This window comes from Elaeis guineensis, chromosome 14 (genome assembly GCF_000442705.2).
Source record: "Elaeis guineensis isolate ETL-2024a chromosome 14, EG11, whole genome shotgun sequence".
Lineage (NCBI taxonomy): Eukaryota > Viridiplantae > Streptophyta > Magnoliopsida > Arecales > Arecaceae > Elaeis > Elaeis guineensis.
This window is the reverse complement of record NC_026006.2, coordinates 23,390,873-23,408,204: the sequence shown is the minus strand read 5'-3', so window position 1 is coordinate 23,408,204 and position 17,332 is coordinate 23,390,873. Positions and strand designations below refer to the sequence as shown.

The window sequence follows — 17,332 nt, the reverse complement described above, 5'->3', positions numbered from 1 at the left end:
TAGCTAAATTAGATTCTTCATTTCTATATAGTCAAATTTGAATATTACTACCCTTGTGGTTGTATAATAAAGTAGTATACCGAAAACTGCCATAAGCATCTTATATACATTGAGACCATATTATATTTGTCCCCATAGTAAATCTTATGGTTGCACAACAAATTTACTATGATTTTTGATATAATATTGATCTAGCACAAAAGAAGGCCTCGAGTAGTGCTTTCAATATTAAGATTTTCAATTTCAAGATCGCTTATACAAATTGATCAGGTAAGTAGGTGGGAAGCTCTCCATTGCTTTTCTTAAATACCAACAAGTTGGCCAGATAAGCAAACAGTCTTAATTAAAAAATTATTTTTAGCACTTACCTAGACACCAATTGATCAATTGATTAAGAATTAGTTAACCCATAGTTGCTGTCACTACAACTTAATACAATTTTTTATGAGAGCATTTCTGATCTCATGCACATTCTAATATGAACATATAAAATTCAACTACATATTAATTAAATCTATGATTCTATCATATATGCATCATTTCATATCAAATCATATGAATACATAATCATACCAAGATTATTAACATAGCATAATTCATAGCATGCTTTAATTTAACACTATAAGCATATGATTGAACCAAACAAGATTTGCTCTAATACCACTGTAGGGTTCGATGAGCATAACGAAAGCAAAGTGTATTTCAAAATTTTGCATAATAAAACTTCATATAATCAAACCCTAATCTCAAGAACCCTTTGATGATAAATAATCATATGCATATATATAAGTAAGTATAAAATAATACCATCACGCTATATCTAAAATTTTGACAGAGTTTTCACTAAGCGCTCAAATATTCGTCCTCCAATGTTGATCCATACGGAAGTTGACTCAAGACTCTTGCTCCTCTAAATTGGTTCCTCTGAATTCTTTCTCAAAGAATTCCCCTTGGACAGTTCAACACTATCTTAAAGCTTGGCCTTTCTTTCTCTCCTCCTAACTTTCTCCCTCTCTTCTTTTCTTTTCACCTTGTCTTACCTAATTCTCTTCCTAAGCCCTTATCCTAAAGCAGATCTTTTGTTGTTAAGAGGACTTTGTCTTAACAAGAAAAGAAAGAGGATTATTGGGACAATAGGGGAGAGAATGTAAGAAAAAAGAGATTTGGATTGAATTAGAATATTCGGGTGCTACCTATTTATAGGTGAAGTGCAGACGCTTATCCAAATCCACTCGCACCCATTCAAAATCATCTCATGCCCCTCCTTATTAACTCACACCCAATCACAAATCTCATGCCCATCTCATGACATGGGGGAAAATAATGGAAATTAATCTGAAGAGATGTCTTCTCATAGAAGGATTCTTTGGTGCAGAATTAATTCACGGTGTTTTCTTCGAAATATCATGAGGCTTCAAAGGTGCACCAACTCCATCCAAGGGATGGAAATCCATCAAATGGCCATCCAATGGCTAAGATAGGAGGTGCCAATTTAGATTTGGTATGGAGAATGGATGCACACAGGAAAAATTCATACTCCAAGATTATGGGATTTTGGCTAGGATAAGATCAAGTCTAACTTGATCTAAGACTTATCCATTCAATTAGCCATCTGATGGTTGACTAAAAGCCCATGCTTAAGATAAGAAATGCATGGAATCTAAATGGATAAGAATAAGGAAGGGACACCTCTCTCCAAGGGATGCTAACAACTTAGCGCACGAAGGAAATCCCACATGCCAAGCGAGATAATCTTTGGCATATGGGTTTTAGATTAGATGGTGCCAAATCCCTTGGCTCAACCAGCCAAGGGTCAACCCAATCCATACCCAAGATAAACTTGAATTTAATTGGATTTAATTAGCCCAATCTGGAACCAAAAAATCGAATCCAATTCGATTAGGAGCTAGGATTTACAATATGTGCTAGCATGTTTATTCTACAAACATGATCTAATTCAATTAAATCTTTGATCAATTTTCTTTGTGTATAATCCATTGGGTTCCATATCTAGCCAGCTGTAGGTTCCAGTGTAAGTTGACTTGATTTGATTAGAATTACTGAATTACTTCTAATCGATTTAGATCTAATCGTGCTAATCCAATTTCAACAACTAGAATTATTTCTAATTGACAATTGAATTAAACTCTTTAATTCGATCAAATCTACAAGACAAAATTGACGTCTAGTAACGTATTGTGTCTATTCAAAAAATATAAAATTTTGATAGAAATATCAAAAATATTCTTCAGTGGCAAGTTATCATGTAATTGAATCCTACAATCATACTGTATCCCGAATATGACTATGGACATGGAATCTTATCAAATCCAGTTTCATATTTATATTTCTCTCAATGTTATAATGATGATTCGATGAATAAATTATTAGAAACTCTTTCTAATTTTCATCTTGCTTTGATCAAAGTCTTCTTGAATCACCATATGATTGGAGTAAGTAGGATGCAATCTCCTCTTACTAGGAGTGATTGATTCCATGTTGACCTACTCACAATCTTCATATACAATCCATCATATCTAGAACACCCCATATATGACTTAGTCATGAAGGAGTATGAATCAAAACATGAATTCATATATACAAGATTCTATAGTAATCTCAAGTCAAAGGATTACTTGCACAACTCCCACTAAGAGAAATATCTTTTGACAGGTAAGTAAGACTCCATAAGATGTTTTCAAGATGGATCAATTTAGTAAACTCATTTTTAAATGAGCATCCACATTCTTGTATTAGTGTCTCACACAAGTGATTGTGAGATCAATTATCCCCTCCTTTGAGCATACAAAAGATGTGCCAGTCTTTTCGAAAATATTGATTTCTGACTCAATGATCCATTGATTGAAAATATTTTAGATTAGGATTTTAGGATTTTAAGTTTCATTAGAATGATCCCATCATAATCCTAAAATCATTGTCCTAATTTATAGGGTTTACCATAATGTTAACAAATATAAGATGCAGCATGTGAAGAAACATAAATACTTTTATTTATTTATAAAATGTCAAGTATATGAGTCAAAAAAATTTAAAAAAAAATTCATCAAAATACAAATTTCGATTGATTTATAAAGTATTATTTTTTTTAATTATCTCCGTAATAAATTTTATATAAAATAATTTTTTTATTTTTTAATTTAATCTAATCTATAGAATATCAATTCAGTAGACGGGACTGAAGCGAACTGAATTTTTCAGACCGATTTCAAGTGATTTTTATAGTTGGTTGATTCAGTTTCGATATTGAGTTTAAAAAAATTAGTTTAAATTGATTCAGTCTTCAGTTTAGCTTCGACGCGACTAATGTAAGCCCCCGCCTCGAACAAAACGAATCCGGAAGAGGACGACTCCGGCCTTGCTTGTGTAAGTCCAACCGCGGCTTCGCTACGTGGAAGTTATCTTCTGATAAATTAACCTCAAACCAAACTTCCATACGTGGGAAGTTATCTTCTGATTGATTACGGCTCCAGATTATATCTAATAAAATTACGGTTCAAGGGTCCGGCTCCCTCACCCAAACCAAGATTACCGCTGCTTAGGATACAAACCGTAGGATCTCCATCTAACGGCCAAAAAAAAATATACTCGTATCCGCTTTTAAACCGTTCTCCCTGCGGTACCCTCTCGTCGCGCACCTCTGGGAAACCGGGTGGCTTAGTCCCGTCTCCGTCATAATCCTCGGTTTCTCTAAACCCTAGATCTTGGAATCCCTTGCTCGATTTCCGTCCGCTTCTCTCTCTTCCGATCTCGGCGTTTGAAGGATCATGGCCAAAAGAAACGAAGCATCGGCGATGGAGATCGACGACAACAAGTCCGCTGCCGTCGACCAGATTAATCCCAAGTTCTCTATCAATGGTTCTTTCTTTTACCCCCTTCTCGTATTCGGATTGATACTATTCCAGTGGTTGTTTCTTAGGATTTCGTCGTTTCTTCTGGGGGTCGGATTTGATTTTTCGTTTGTTTTTGGTTGTAACTTACAGTGTTGCAGCTTCTCAAATCAGCTCAGATGCAGCACGGGTTGAGGCATCGAGATTACACTCGATATCGGTGGGTTCTGTTTAATTCTTTGTAGCCAGACGTAGAGAAAAAGTTTCTTGTTTTTGTGTGGTAGAATGGCTTTGATTGCATGTCTCTAAGGAATTTGGTTGATCCTGATGGATCTGTTTGGTTGCCCTTAACGAACCAAGTCCAATCTATAAATTATATTATTTAAGGCTTCATGTGGTATTGCTTTTGTTTTTCGGTTTTTGTTTTCAAGAATCCAATAAGAAAAAAATAACTAGACTTAACAGCATCTATGATAAAAATCGTTTGCTTGGAAGCGTTTTTTTCCTTTTTTTTTTTTTTTGTTGCTTTCAAAAATGAGTGAAATTAGAAGCAAGGAATATTAGAAGTTTCGTGCAAATGCTATCTTCCACATCAGTCTCCATGAGGTATTTCACTAATCTGTTGACAAACTAAAACATCAAAACAGCATCAATGCCAACATGCCCTAAATCTTCCCTTTTTGAAGGAAATGTGATCAACACCCTTATCTTCCTTTAATTTTTAGAATTGAAATAGAATGTGCTAGCAGGAATACAAGTTCAAACTGCTCGGGCATAATCTAAGAGACAATGTGGTTACTCCAAGACAGGGTCCACATCTCTTGTTAGGTCGTGCGATTTAGTGAAAACACTGAAGCTTTCATTCCCTGATGTAAGAAACCCACCTTGCAAGTGAACCCGCTGGTCATGAGATTGTCAAATGTAGATTTTTCTTATGTCTAACTTACCCATCAATATTTTTGCAGATATGTGAGTCGGGTGGTATACTCCTTTCAAGATGCACACCAGCTCCTCTCATTAGAGAGAATTATCATAGGATTCAAAAATCTCATTTTTACTACATGTACTGTTTCAAATATCCTTAAAACTCTGATTCATACTTAAAATTAAGTAGGAAAAGGAAGATATAGCTAATATTCTTCGTGCACTTGATGCAAGAGGAATGAAGCTGCCCATTTTTGAGTAGGAGATGTATGTCTTATTTTGTCCATCATTTATTTAATGAGTGCACGGAATCCTAGGTAAATGACTGATTTTTGAGTAGGGGATGTATGTCTTCTTTTGTCCATCATTTATTTAATGAGTGCACAGAATCCTAGGTAAATGACTGAAGAAGAAAGCGAAATAAAGAAAGACAGAAGAAAAGAAATAAAGTAGAGAAAGAAGGGAATGGTTATTGTTCATGTTATTGTATGAGTTTTATATGTTTGGAAATCAAAGGACTATTCCAAGGCGATAACCAATTAGTATAGTTGTGAGTCGTCATTTGATTGGATAAAAGAGGATTGGACTTAGAAGTTAGTTCTTTTGTTAGCAATTGGAAAAACAGAAATGTGTTTTTTTCAGTCTATTTGGCTTCTATTTGGCTTTTGAAGCATCCTCATTATCATGGGAAGAATATAAAAGAAATAAAGTAGGCTGGTCACTTTATGGTGCTTGCAAGCAAATCCCAGCTACCCATCACCTTAAGTTATGGGAGGTGTTGATTAATTCTATTTTTACCTTCTTTTTTCATTTAAATTCTCTTGTGCAACCTCCCGCTCTTTAAGTCTGTAAGTAGGGCTTAGTCATGTTTTTTTAATTATTCTCTTTTCTATGTTGAATGCTTGAGTAAGAATGTTTATTCAAAGAACATCTTCTTGTTCTCTGTGCTGAGGTTTGAGATCTTTGAACCCTCTATCTGAGGTATAGTGGTGGTATGTCCTAGTTTTCCAAAACAAAATCAGGCGAGCTTGATTTTGAATATTCAATCACATAGACCTTTTAGAAACAGTTTTAGCCCTATTTAGGTAATAATAATTTTTAACCTTTTTCCTTCATTTATGTGAACTTTCTAGTTCAATTTTATTGAAAATCCAGGCCTAAACCAATATCCCGGCAAACCATTATTACATCCCTATCATCCTAAAACCCAATAGGTTCCCTTACATGGACCATATTATGTCACCTAACCATGGTTTAATAAGCCTAACTCGAAGTACCTATTGACTGGTTAGTAGTTGATGTTGAGTTTCTAATAAACTTTGATTTTCAGTTTGTCTTCTAGATTTTTAAAGTAGTTCCTATGGAAGCTAAAGGTTTCCTTGGAAAATTGCCATGCAAGTATGAGAATCTTTGTTATGTGCCATCTCATCAGAAGTGCAACAGTAAGTTCTCCTCCTTACATCAAAACAAATAATGGTACAAGGACAAAAGTGATGGAAAAACTTCTACTTTCGAGATTCTACAAGATAACCTAGATCATAATTATGATTGTCTTAATACTTGTAATATGATTCAAAATTTCCAACATAATAATGTAGAGGATGTGAACCATCATATTAGCAAATTCTCATGATGAAATACAAGTTTATAATATGAAAGAAGGGAAATAGAATAATCAAAGGAGGGAGAGATTTATTAATGTGAAAAACAGAGAAGAGAAAAGGAGGGAAATTTTCTGACTTGGATGCATGATGTTTAATATAAAAACAAGAATGGGAAGATAAAGTGGGAAGGAAAAAAGAAGAGGAAGGAACGAGAAGGAAAATAAAGGGGAGAGAAGAAGGGAGAGTAATGAGAGGGAGGAAAAAGAGTGAAACCTTTGAGAGATTTTCTCTTAAATTTATTGAAATTCATCATAATATGGTTCTAGCTTATGTCTGTAACTCCAACCTTTTGTAATATCGCTTTAAGGTCCATATAAATTTTCTATTGCTCTCCTGATAGGACAAGTTATATGGTAACTTGTGAAGGAGATAATGATTCTAACAGCCCCAGATTGAAACTAATATTAACATAAAAATTGTGCCAGCAATAACTTTTATATTTCGCTTAGATCACTATACTGTTCTGGCATTATATTACAAAATAACATGCACCTTGTTTTTCTGTGCCATGTATTGGCAGGCATGCATATGAAATGGTACACAGCCTTGCAAGTGATCCATCCTAACACAAATATATGATGGTGCCTACTTTTAATGATGATACTATCCCATTGTTCCTATATATGCATTGTTTATTCTAATTATTAACTGAAGCTCTAGAACATAAATTAAACAAACATGACTAAGAAAAAGAAATTTAGTGTATTATATTTTTTCTAGTTTGGGTCTAGTATGTATCAACTGTAACATACTGGTTGACATATTATTACAGCAATTTGTTTGACATTTCCAACTAGTCCTCACTGACGTTATTGGAACATTTGTGGAAGGCTGTGAAATTGTAGAGCTTTATCACCACCATTATGTCTAACTGCCTTAATGCCTGACATATTGTGAGAGACTTTCCTTTTAACAATCTTGTCATTCTTGTTGTTCTGTTCCCATACTTCCATAAACATCCCTTTTGTTGGAAAAAAGAGTTGCAAGGCATAAATTACTACCTTGTTTGACCCAGTAAAGCTCTAGCCATCTTATACTATTTAACTTCTATATTTTTGTGGTTGCAATTTTAGGCTGCTCAACTTTTGGTTTTGTCTTCTGTAAGATCTTCCTTTATGTCCTTGATTCAATAGCCTCTGTGAAACCTGATTTTCTTTATTCTAAAGATTTATGTTTCTTTTATCTTGTCCCCAAATATACAATGTTTTAATAATCAACCTTTCTTTTTCAGGAGATATTGTACTGCACGCTTGAGAAGACTATACAAGTCATTGAAGTTTACACATGGTCGTGGCAGATTTACACGGAGGGTGTTAACTGAGACAACTGTCACAGAAGTGAGGTATCGCCCATAGCTTAGCCAAGAAAGTTTATTATGCTAACTTTCTGTATGAGCACCTTCCATCCTTCAACTTGGGTATCATTATCCTGTGCTCCTTTTTTTCAAAGTAGTAATGTAGTTTGGTTCACATCGAAAATGTGTTGGGTCTTAGTGGATTGCTAATTATTTTGGGAGATACCCTGCATCGGACATTTCAATGGAGCACAAAATATGATGCTTATGCTGCCTTAATATCATGTTCCATGATGTATTCCCAAATTCAAAGATCTTCTGAATTTAGGAAATTATCTAGTACTAATTTTTGAATATAGGTAACCAAACTAACACATATCTAAGTTTTATTATTTTAAACAAAGAGATTGAAGAAACTAATTATGTTACCTAATGTTTTTTATTGCTCTCATTCTTGTATTTATATTGCTTTGTTTGATATATTGTAAATATTTGCTTTATGATCTCTGTGTTTGATTTGTTCTAGCATATGCTTAAAGTGATGTCATAAATGAGGATATTTCCTTTATTTTGTCATTTTTTTTAAAGATTAGTAATATATCATAGAATCCTTTTATATCCAAGATATGCAGATTATGTAGGTTTTCTTGACTTTATTAGTTTAAAGCAGTTTGCCGGAGGGTGAGTTGGATGGGGTTGTTTCTAGGCTGCCATTTAAGTCATTGCTATGGTTCTTTACCTTACAAACTTGTTGCACAATAATATCTTCCTGTGATGTCAGAATGTATATTTAATGGCCATGCTATGTTTTCCTTATGTTAGTAATGTTTAATATTAGTTAAATTTTTAAAGAAGAGCAATATTCTTATTATACTTTGATTCAATTTCACGCAGCCCTCTTGTATTTTAAAGTTCTATAACTTTTTAAACTTGCTATATGGGGATCCTAGAAATATGAGTTTTTACATGGATTTCCTATCCTTAATGAAGATTGTTTTCTTATCCTTAAAGTTCCCTAAAATACATATATCATATGTCTTGCTCACTCATCTTTGCATGCAAGGAAGAGACACCTATAAAAAGAGGGATATTTTGTAATGGGAAATCATCCATCCTTGTAAGAGTATTATTGGTGAAACACTAGAAAACCACTGAAGAGAGATTCAATTTTATGATTAACGAGGAATTAGAAAATTTGACTTCTTAACTGATCATGGTGAATTCTCACTTGTTTACCCCTCAATTTGCCATCTTATTTACTGTCTTACAAAGTTGGTTCTTGGATGTCAGTTGCTAAAATGTACTTGAAGCCCAAAAGTAATGATGTGTGTTCTAGTTTTGCTAATCCAACAATACCTTTTCCATGAAAGCAACTTGAACTGTTCTTCGACCTAACTTTAGCGCTTCATTATTGAATTTAAGTTGCCGAAATATGACTTTAGTCACTAATTTTGGGAAACCTAGAAACTTGATATCTAATTGCCCAATTTAGTTCATTCTACTTTTTGGTGTTGTCTTTCTAAAACAAGAAGATTTGTTAAAGAAAGAAAATTCATTGTTAACAAAGGGAAAAATACAACGTTGGGTGCCTTTTGTTGTGATGAAAATTCCTAAAGGTCCTTTGACCATTGTTCTAGGTTAACAACTTAAAAGTTTGCAACAATATTTGCTCTTACAAATGGTGTTTTGGGGTGGTATATGTAATGCTTTTTTATTGAAGGAACCTTTAAAGCAGGAAATGGTGTATATGCATCACCCTACTGACAACTTAATTTTGTCAGTTTAGAGAGGCAAGTAAGTCATGCAGAAAGGTTTCACTTGCTATTATAACATTCAAAGTTGCTAGTGTAGGATCTAGATGCTTTCATCTAAAGGTGGAGCTTTGCATCACTTTTAAGTCCATATTGGTCACAATGAAGTATTGAGATCATTGAGTTTATAATATCTATTTTATGCTTGGTAGCTAACTATCTCATCATCCATTAAAATGGTAGATAATTGTTAGCTTTTCTAATTTAGTTTTGTGGTGGGATCATAAATTGCTATCTTGAGCAATCTCATGAATCTTATTTTATGCTCCATATGGAGCAATAGCCATGCATTTTGCTTTTCACATAAGCATTTGAAAAGAAGTGGACAAACACCCATTTGAATTTGAAATTTTATAAATAAAAATTTCACTCTAAATATTACAAAGAAAACTATCAATTAATGTTTTCTTGCTAAATACTGCTACATGATGCTTCTTGATCAGAGCTAGTAGATCTGGAGAATGTCTATGGCATTAAGACCTTGTTTGGATGCTAGGAGTCATCTTCTCCAACATTTTATGCTTTAGAGGGGGAGGTTGAGAGGAAACTACATGAAATTGAGGAAGGTTGAAAGATCGAAGGTCAGGATATTGTTATGCTGAGTGTTAAAGGAACGAATAATCTAGATTTTTCAGGACTACATTTTCAGCTGCTCCTGATTCATAAAAATTTGCTTGTGTTCAATATTTTGCCTCTTCCTTCATTAATTTCCTTTCAGCGATTAAAGTTATGCTCGGGTAATCTTGCCCAACACCCATATAGGCCCTAATAACTACTAGTAATTGGAACACTTAGGCCAACCATCTTTGGATGGGTGTGTGGCTTATTGGAACTCATTAGGAGGTTGAGAGTTGCAGGGGACTAATTTGTTAGTTGGATTCTTATTCCCATTGGAAGGGTTTATCACTAGTTCACATTAGTTCTTTAACGAGCCATATGTGATTGAGGACTCATGTTGCATGGTTTGGGGAATTTGTGAATTCGACCTTGGGGTTCAAAGAGAGTACTGGTTGTTGTATTACTCAATCTAACAACCTCCACTAAAGAAAGGTTCCTTTTACTGGGTGGGAGTGTAATCACATTGAACATCATTTACTGAGATCTAGTTTGTTGGAGGATTGTAGTCCATTACTGTAACTGACAAAGCCAATCATAAAAAAAGGGTCTAGCATCATGATTTCTTGACATAAATGGGATGTGGGAATCGCGTAAGGTTAATACAAATTAGGTATCGAAATGGTATGGTACTTGTATGGTCGAGATAGATCGAGACTCTCAGAATAAATAAGAATGAAAAGCAACCAGTATGGCTGGTATGGACTGTTGGCATGGACTGGTATGGTCAGGTATGTGTTGGTCAGACTGGTTTTAGTGTGCCGCATCGATGTCAGTATTATTTTGCCTTTGGTATGGTACAATACTGGTGGTACCATCCTATCCCAATTTTTGAACCTTATTACAAAGGTTTTAGGCTTCAAATGCTGGAAGAGTTAGAGCTAGATGCTTCTTTAGGGCAATAGCTTTGTCGGGTAGACCATCATTTCTCAACATAAATAAAATTTTGACATGTGAAATGAACATACTAAAGTTCATGCTTAACTTTTGGTAATGGAGAAATGACCCATGTTGGGGAGAATCCTCGGATGATAATCGACTAAGTTGATAACCGACTAAGTTGATAACCAGCTTGGATACCAACCGACAATCTAATTTGGATTTTGGCCGACTAAGTGCGGCGCGACAGACTCATAACTCGGCGTGTAGCTGACACCCCCACGGGACCTTCGGTTGATGACTTCTTCGATATTTAGCCGACTATTTCAACCTCGAAGAAATGGGGGCTGAATGATGGTTATGCAACGTGGGTATTAATTGCCCACAATTACGAGGTCGTGGGGCATGATAACCGCCCACTAAACCCATTACTCAGTCTTTACATCACCGACGATGGTTAAATGCCCATGTAAATGCAGTAACGCCCATGTTCCTGTATTCTAAGGGATGGAGGTTATAGGATAACAACAATCTCACCCTATATAAAGGGGGGTAAGTGGGGGAGCTGGGTAAGTTTTTTTTTAGATTCAATTCACTGCTCCTGAGCTTTGGTTCTCTTAACTGTTCCTTTTCTCTGGCTGACTTAAGCATCGGAGGGTTCTTCGTCGGACAACTTTCAGTAAGAGAACTCATTTTTGTAGGTTCCTATTTCTCCAAGATCCAGGCTCTCTTTCTCGGCTCAAGGTTGATCACTTCGTCAGAGTTTAGCGGCAATAATATGGCGCGCCCGGTAGAGGTCGAGGTCTGCCTTGGTTCTCTGGGGTTAAGATCTGTCTCGACTGACTGTGGGGCTCCTCGGACTGTACACATCGAAGTCTTCCTTGACTAGAAGGCTCTGTTGTGGTTTTAATAATGTGGAGGGCACCAATAGTCCCACATTAGTTGTGAGTCAAAGGGGACTCATGCTTATAAGGAGGGGATCATCTTTCCCACGTGAGGTATCTTTTGAAGGACAAAACCGTAAGGCTTATGTGCCAGAGCGGACAATACCTCACGTGTCAGATCGAGCTCATATCCACAACAACCCACTAATGCAAAATTAAGTAATCACATTAAGCAAAATATAGATTATATAATTACCTTTTAGTTTTGAGTTTGTGATACTGGATGGTGTGAATGTACGCCTTCAAATAGAACCAAGGAGAAGCAAAAGAGCTAAAACAATCAAGAGCTTTAATGAAGAGTTGACCATTTTACTAGAAGGTACACCTTTATGCTATCAAGATGTGATCAACTCTATGGACTCTCCTTTCTTGGAAGAAGCTATTATGAACCAGAATCGATAATACAAAATATAATATGGGTTGTAACTGATTTTCCTCTCAGTTGCTTAACATTATGTTGTAAAGAGATATTTTGGTAACATTTTATACCTATTAGAACAATAGATAAGCTAACTAAGAGAATCAAGGAAGAGGTTAGGTTGTTCTGAGACATATGCTTGGATAGCTAGAATCAGAACCATACAAGTCTTTGTAGCCTTGGCATCTATTTACAAACTAATCCCTATGAGATGCTAAAACCAATTTCTTTAATGGGACTTGGAAGAAGTGTCTATGAACCAACCTACAGGTTCTATATTCTGTTGAAAAAGATTATGTTAATTAAAAGGGTCATTATATGGACTTAAGTAAGAACCAAAGTAACCGCACATGAAATTTGGTGAAGTAATTTATCTTTTGGATTTAAAAAGAGCATGATGGGCATTTTAAGGTAAACTAAAAGGAAATCACTATGTAACATTATGTTGATATGTGGATGATATTTTAATTCTTGGAGCAAACACGGAAGTAATTAATGAAATTAAATCCTTTCTATGTCTAAATTTTGAAATGCAAGTCTTATGAAAAACAAATGTAATCTTAGGTATTACTTTAACTAAAAATTTCCAGGGCAATCAATCCCATTATATGAGAAGATTTTATAAAAAAATCAGTTATAGTGATTGCAAATGCTATGATCCTTTATACATCTAAACAAGAATTTATGAAACTTCATGTTGATAAAAATATGCCCAAATAGTGGGTATCTTTGGCTGCAATAGTCAATTGCACCAGGCTAACTATGTTGGTGGCAAGGTTTTGAAAACTGGTACCAGCGGCGGTTCTGGTCGGTCAGCGGCACGGTCCAGTATGGTTCCGTACCGGATCGAACCGGCATGAACCGACAGAGGGAGGACCAGAGGAGAGAGAGAGAGAAAGAGAAAGAGGGAGGGGGTCTGTCGGAGGGCCTCCGACTGATCGTCGGGCAGCATAAATGCCGCGTGCTGCTCCACGGCGTGAAACAGGGGGCAATCCTTGTTTCATGGGCTTTTTAAAAAAAACCCGATAATAGTGAAGTCGGCAATGGATTTGCCGGCTTCACTATTTTTGGATTTTTTTTAAAAAAAGTTTGAAATAGTGAAGCCGGCAAATCGAGTGCCGACTTCACTATTTTTAATTTTTTTTTAAAAAAAATCTTAAAACAGTGAAGCCGGCACCGGCAAACTAAGTGCCGGCTTCACTGTTCGTCTTTTCCTTTTAAAAACGGCCAATGCCCTGCTTCCGTGCCTCCACCCGTGCCGCTTCCGCCACCTAGTGGTCACGGCGGCCACCCAGAGACCTTCGGCGGCCTCTCTGCTGTCTCGTCCTCCCATCTCCAGTGGTCTCCCCCCTCTCTTTCTCTCTCGTCGTGGCAGTCCCATCGGGCGAACCGAGATGCGGTGGCTTCCACCACCATCCGTCGGCCGTAGAGGGCCATCGGCCTCTCCCTCTCCTCTCTTTCTCTCCTTCTGTTTCCCTCTCTTCCCCGGCATCGGCGTATGCCGTTTCCTCTGTCGGAATTATCCCGGTTCTCCGTCAATTCGGTTCGGCACGTCCTGAACCACTTGGTTCGGGATGGTTCTAAGAACCTTGGTTGGTGATTCTCAAGGCATCGAAACCAAAATAAGTTACATTTTTGATGGTGCTATATTTTCTTGGATTTTTGCTAGGCAAATTATAACTTCAAGGAGCACCATGGAGGCTGAAATTATAGCATTATATTTTGCATGTGTAGAAGCTTAATGGCTAAGAAATTTGCCATTTCTATGCATTTTGATTTTAAAGTGACTACTAATAAATGTTATAAAAGTTATGATGCGAAAATGAGTTGCCACTGCATGTGAGACATAAAACAATAAGATATCATAAAACATCATGTCATCTTTTAAATTTTGTTAGATTTGAGAAAAAAATTGGTAATCGGCTTAGTAAGGTTTTGTCTTGGGCTATGGTCCTAGAGTCCAGGGATTCAGGTCCCAACGGGACGTCCCGGGACATCCAGTGGAACATCGGGATGGAATGCCATCCTATTTTTTGGGATAGGCCGTCCCGTTAGCGTCCCAGCATCCCGATCGGGATGCCTTGGGACATCCTCTGTCCTAAATGTCGGGATGGAGTGGGATGGTGATGCGTTTCGTTCCATGAAAAAATCGGAACAATCCCGTCCCATGGGATTTAAAACCTTGCTAGAGTCATCGAGGGATATAGGATCAAGCTTATATGGTGATAACCTATAGTAGTAACCCAACCTCTTTGATTCGAGATTGCATGAAGGAGCTTCAATATGTTGGAACAATTTGAATGACTAATTCGAGCCCTTTATTTGAATTGTGCTTGAATTGCAAAGTTATAGGAAGATCTATTTTTTGAACAAGTTTAAGGCCTTAGTTATTTTCTGATGTAGAATCTCAATGTGCCCATATGTGTATGGAAGTATGGGAAATGGTTTTTGAACAAGGGTTAAGTAAAATAATGACAATTTAGAGAACCAAAATCAGCTTGCGCTTTAAAGGTTAACGGTGGAGGCCATCTTCTTATTGAGATGATTGGTAGAAGAATATGGAGAAATTAGAGAAGTCTAGAAATGGTCTTTATTGACTTGGAGAATAACTTGGTGGGCTTTAAGAAGCGATGGTGTGTATGAATGGTATATTGAAATTATCGAGCATGTGCATGCTGGAGCATTGACAAACTTTAAAAGTTTCTCTAATACAACAGAAGTATTCCAGTCACAATAGGCTTGGACCAATGATCGACACTAGACCATATTTTTTCTGCACTAAGCACAGAGGAACCTATTGATAATGTTCAAGTAGTTGTGCCATGGTATTTGCAGACGATATAGTATTGATTGCTGAAAAAGAACTGAATTAAATAATAAATTGGCTTTATGGAAGAATTCTTTAGAGGATAAAGGCCTAAAAATCAATCAAACAAAGACAGTATATGGACTGTAATTTTTAGTAAAACATAGAAATAAAGATGAGGTCCCTAGGAAGCTTGAAGGGTAAGAGATATGACAAAGTGATTTAATTCGTTATTGGGGATCAACTATACAAAGTAAGGGAGAGATTAATGAATATATATGTGATAGAATTAGAGTTGGATGAGGTATAGAGGTGCCTTTGGGATATTATGTAATGGATGCATACCTTTGAGATAAGGAAAAATTTTAGAGAACAAGGCTTGCTATGCTATATGGCTCTAATTCTTGGGCAACATAAGCTTTAGGACAACAAGTTGAGTTTGGCAAAAATAAAAATGTTAAGATAAATATTGGTAAAACTAGAGAGGATAGATTGAGAAATGTATGTTTATAGAAGTTGTAGGAGGCAAACAAATGATAGACAATGTGATGCAAAATTGATTGGTATGGTTATTTACAACAAAGATTTGAGGGGGCTGCTCTAAGAACGTTTTAATTTGTGATAAAGAATGTGGAAAAAAGAGGGGGAGGATTCAAAGAACTAGGATGCATATTACGAGAAAAGATACAGATTATAACTTAGTGAACCATCGATAAAGCCAATCCCAAATAGTTGGGATACAGTTAGGGCTGCTAACGAATCGGACACGATCGAATACACCACTATTCGAGATCGACTGTTTTGAACTACTGTTTAGTTTGAGTATGGTTCGGGTTCGAATGTATTCGAGGGAACTCTGTTCGGGATCGAGTTCGTTAAGCTTGTTATGTTCGAATTAGGCTCGAGTTCGACTCGTCTAGAGTATACATGATCAAACACCTTTGTGTTCGGCTCGTCTAGAATAACATGGAAAATAGAACTCAAAAGTCAACAAAGCAGCTTTTATTTATGTCTAAAATCTCAATACAATGTACAATTATCAATTTTTACATACTATCATGCAAAATAGGAGTTTAACCAAAGCAGGACACAAAGAAAGGAGAATTACATACACAAACATAGAACAGAGGATACAAACCTAAAATGGGCTTCGAGAAGTTGGTAACTAGGGCTGTTAACAAATCGGACATGATCGAACACATAAGGTAAATAAAATAAAACATCAAATAACACGGATCAAGTTAGTCAACAAAAAAAAATAACAAAGGACATAAAAACAAACTGGAAATACTGTAAGCAGTTAGCAGTCCATATTAAACCAACCTTTAACAATTGATAAGCTAACATTTACAAGAATAAAAAAGTAACAGAAATTCTCATAAAAAAGTAACAAAAATTTTTAAGTAACAGAAATAGGAGAGAGATAAAAAATTTCATAAACAAATATAAGCAATTACCCTTAGCTTACTGGTTCTTTGTTTAGCGAGCAGGCCCCATGACCATGGCTCTATGCATGACCCCATCACATTTCACAACTTAGTGACTCACAGCTTGAACCTTCAAGGACCACCATTGCACCACCACTAGCCACTGGGAGGTCCACCGCCAGCTGAAGTGACCTTCACCAGGTTATCGGGGCTGCTACAGCTCCGGTAGCCACCAGTGGGCACTAAGGCACTGGCCAAAGCCCAGTGGTGGTTATCACGTTGAGAGAGCAACCAACATGAACAAATATCACTAGAGAAAAAGTTAAATAAATATAAGAATAACGAAATAGGAAAGAAAAACCATTACCGTCGGTGGAACTAGGAAGAGAGGTGGTGGGAATTGGGATTAGGGTTTCGGATAGCTACACCCAAGGTTTGCTGAACTGGTACCGCCGGCTGTATCGATTGATCGACGGTATGGTTCGGTACGGTTTCGTACTGTGCCAAATCGAAGTGAACTGATGAAGGAAATGGGAGCCGAATCGAAAGAAGAAAAAGAGAGAGAAATAGAGAGAGGGAGGAAGAAAAAAAAGGAGGGAGAGGAAGGAGGGGGCGGGGTCATCGAATGGCGTTCGATTGGCCGCCCAATGGTGCAGTCCGCGTGGGCGGCACCGCGGGCGTAAAATAGGGGCATCGGCCCTT

At 36.5% G+C, this 17,332-nt stretch overlaps 1 protein-coding gene across 1 annotated transcript in view; it reads left to right on the top strand.

Moving 5' to 3' along the window:
• Positions 1-3,646: 3,646 nt before the first annotated feature.
• LOC105034674 (uncharacterized) overlaps positions 3,647-17,332 on the top strand; it is a 46,566-nt gene continuing 32,880 nt past the window's right edge. The window contains exons 1-3 of the mRNA XM_010909914.4: positions 3,647-3,876; positions 4,002-4,068; positions 7,668-7,778. Of these exons, the coding sequence (XP_010908216.1) occupies positions 3,786-3,876; positions 4,002-4,068; positions 7,668-7,778 (269 nt within the window). The 5' untranslated portion in view covers positions 3,647-3,785. The remainder of the gene's footprint in view (positions 3,877-4,001; positions 4,069-7,667; positions 7,779-17,332) is intronic.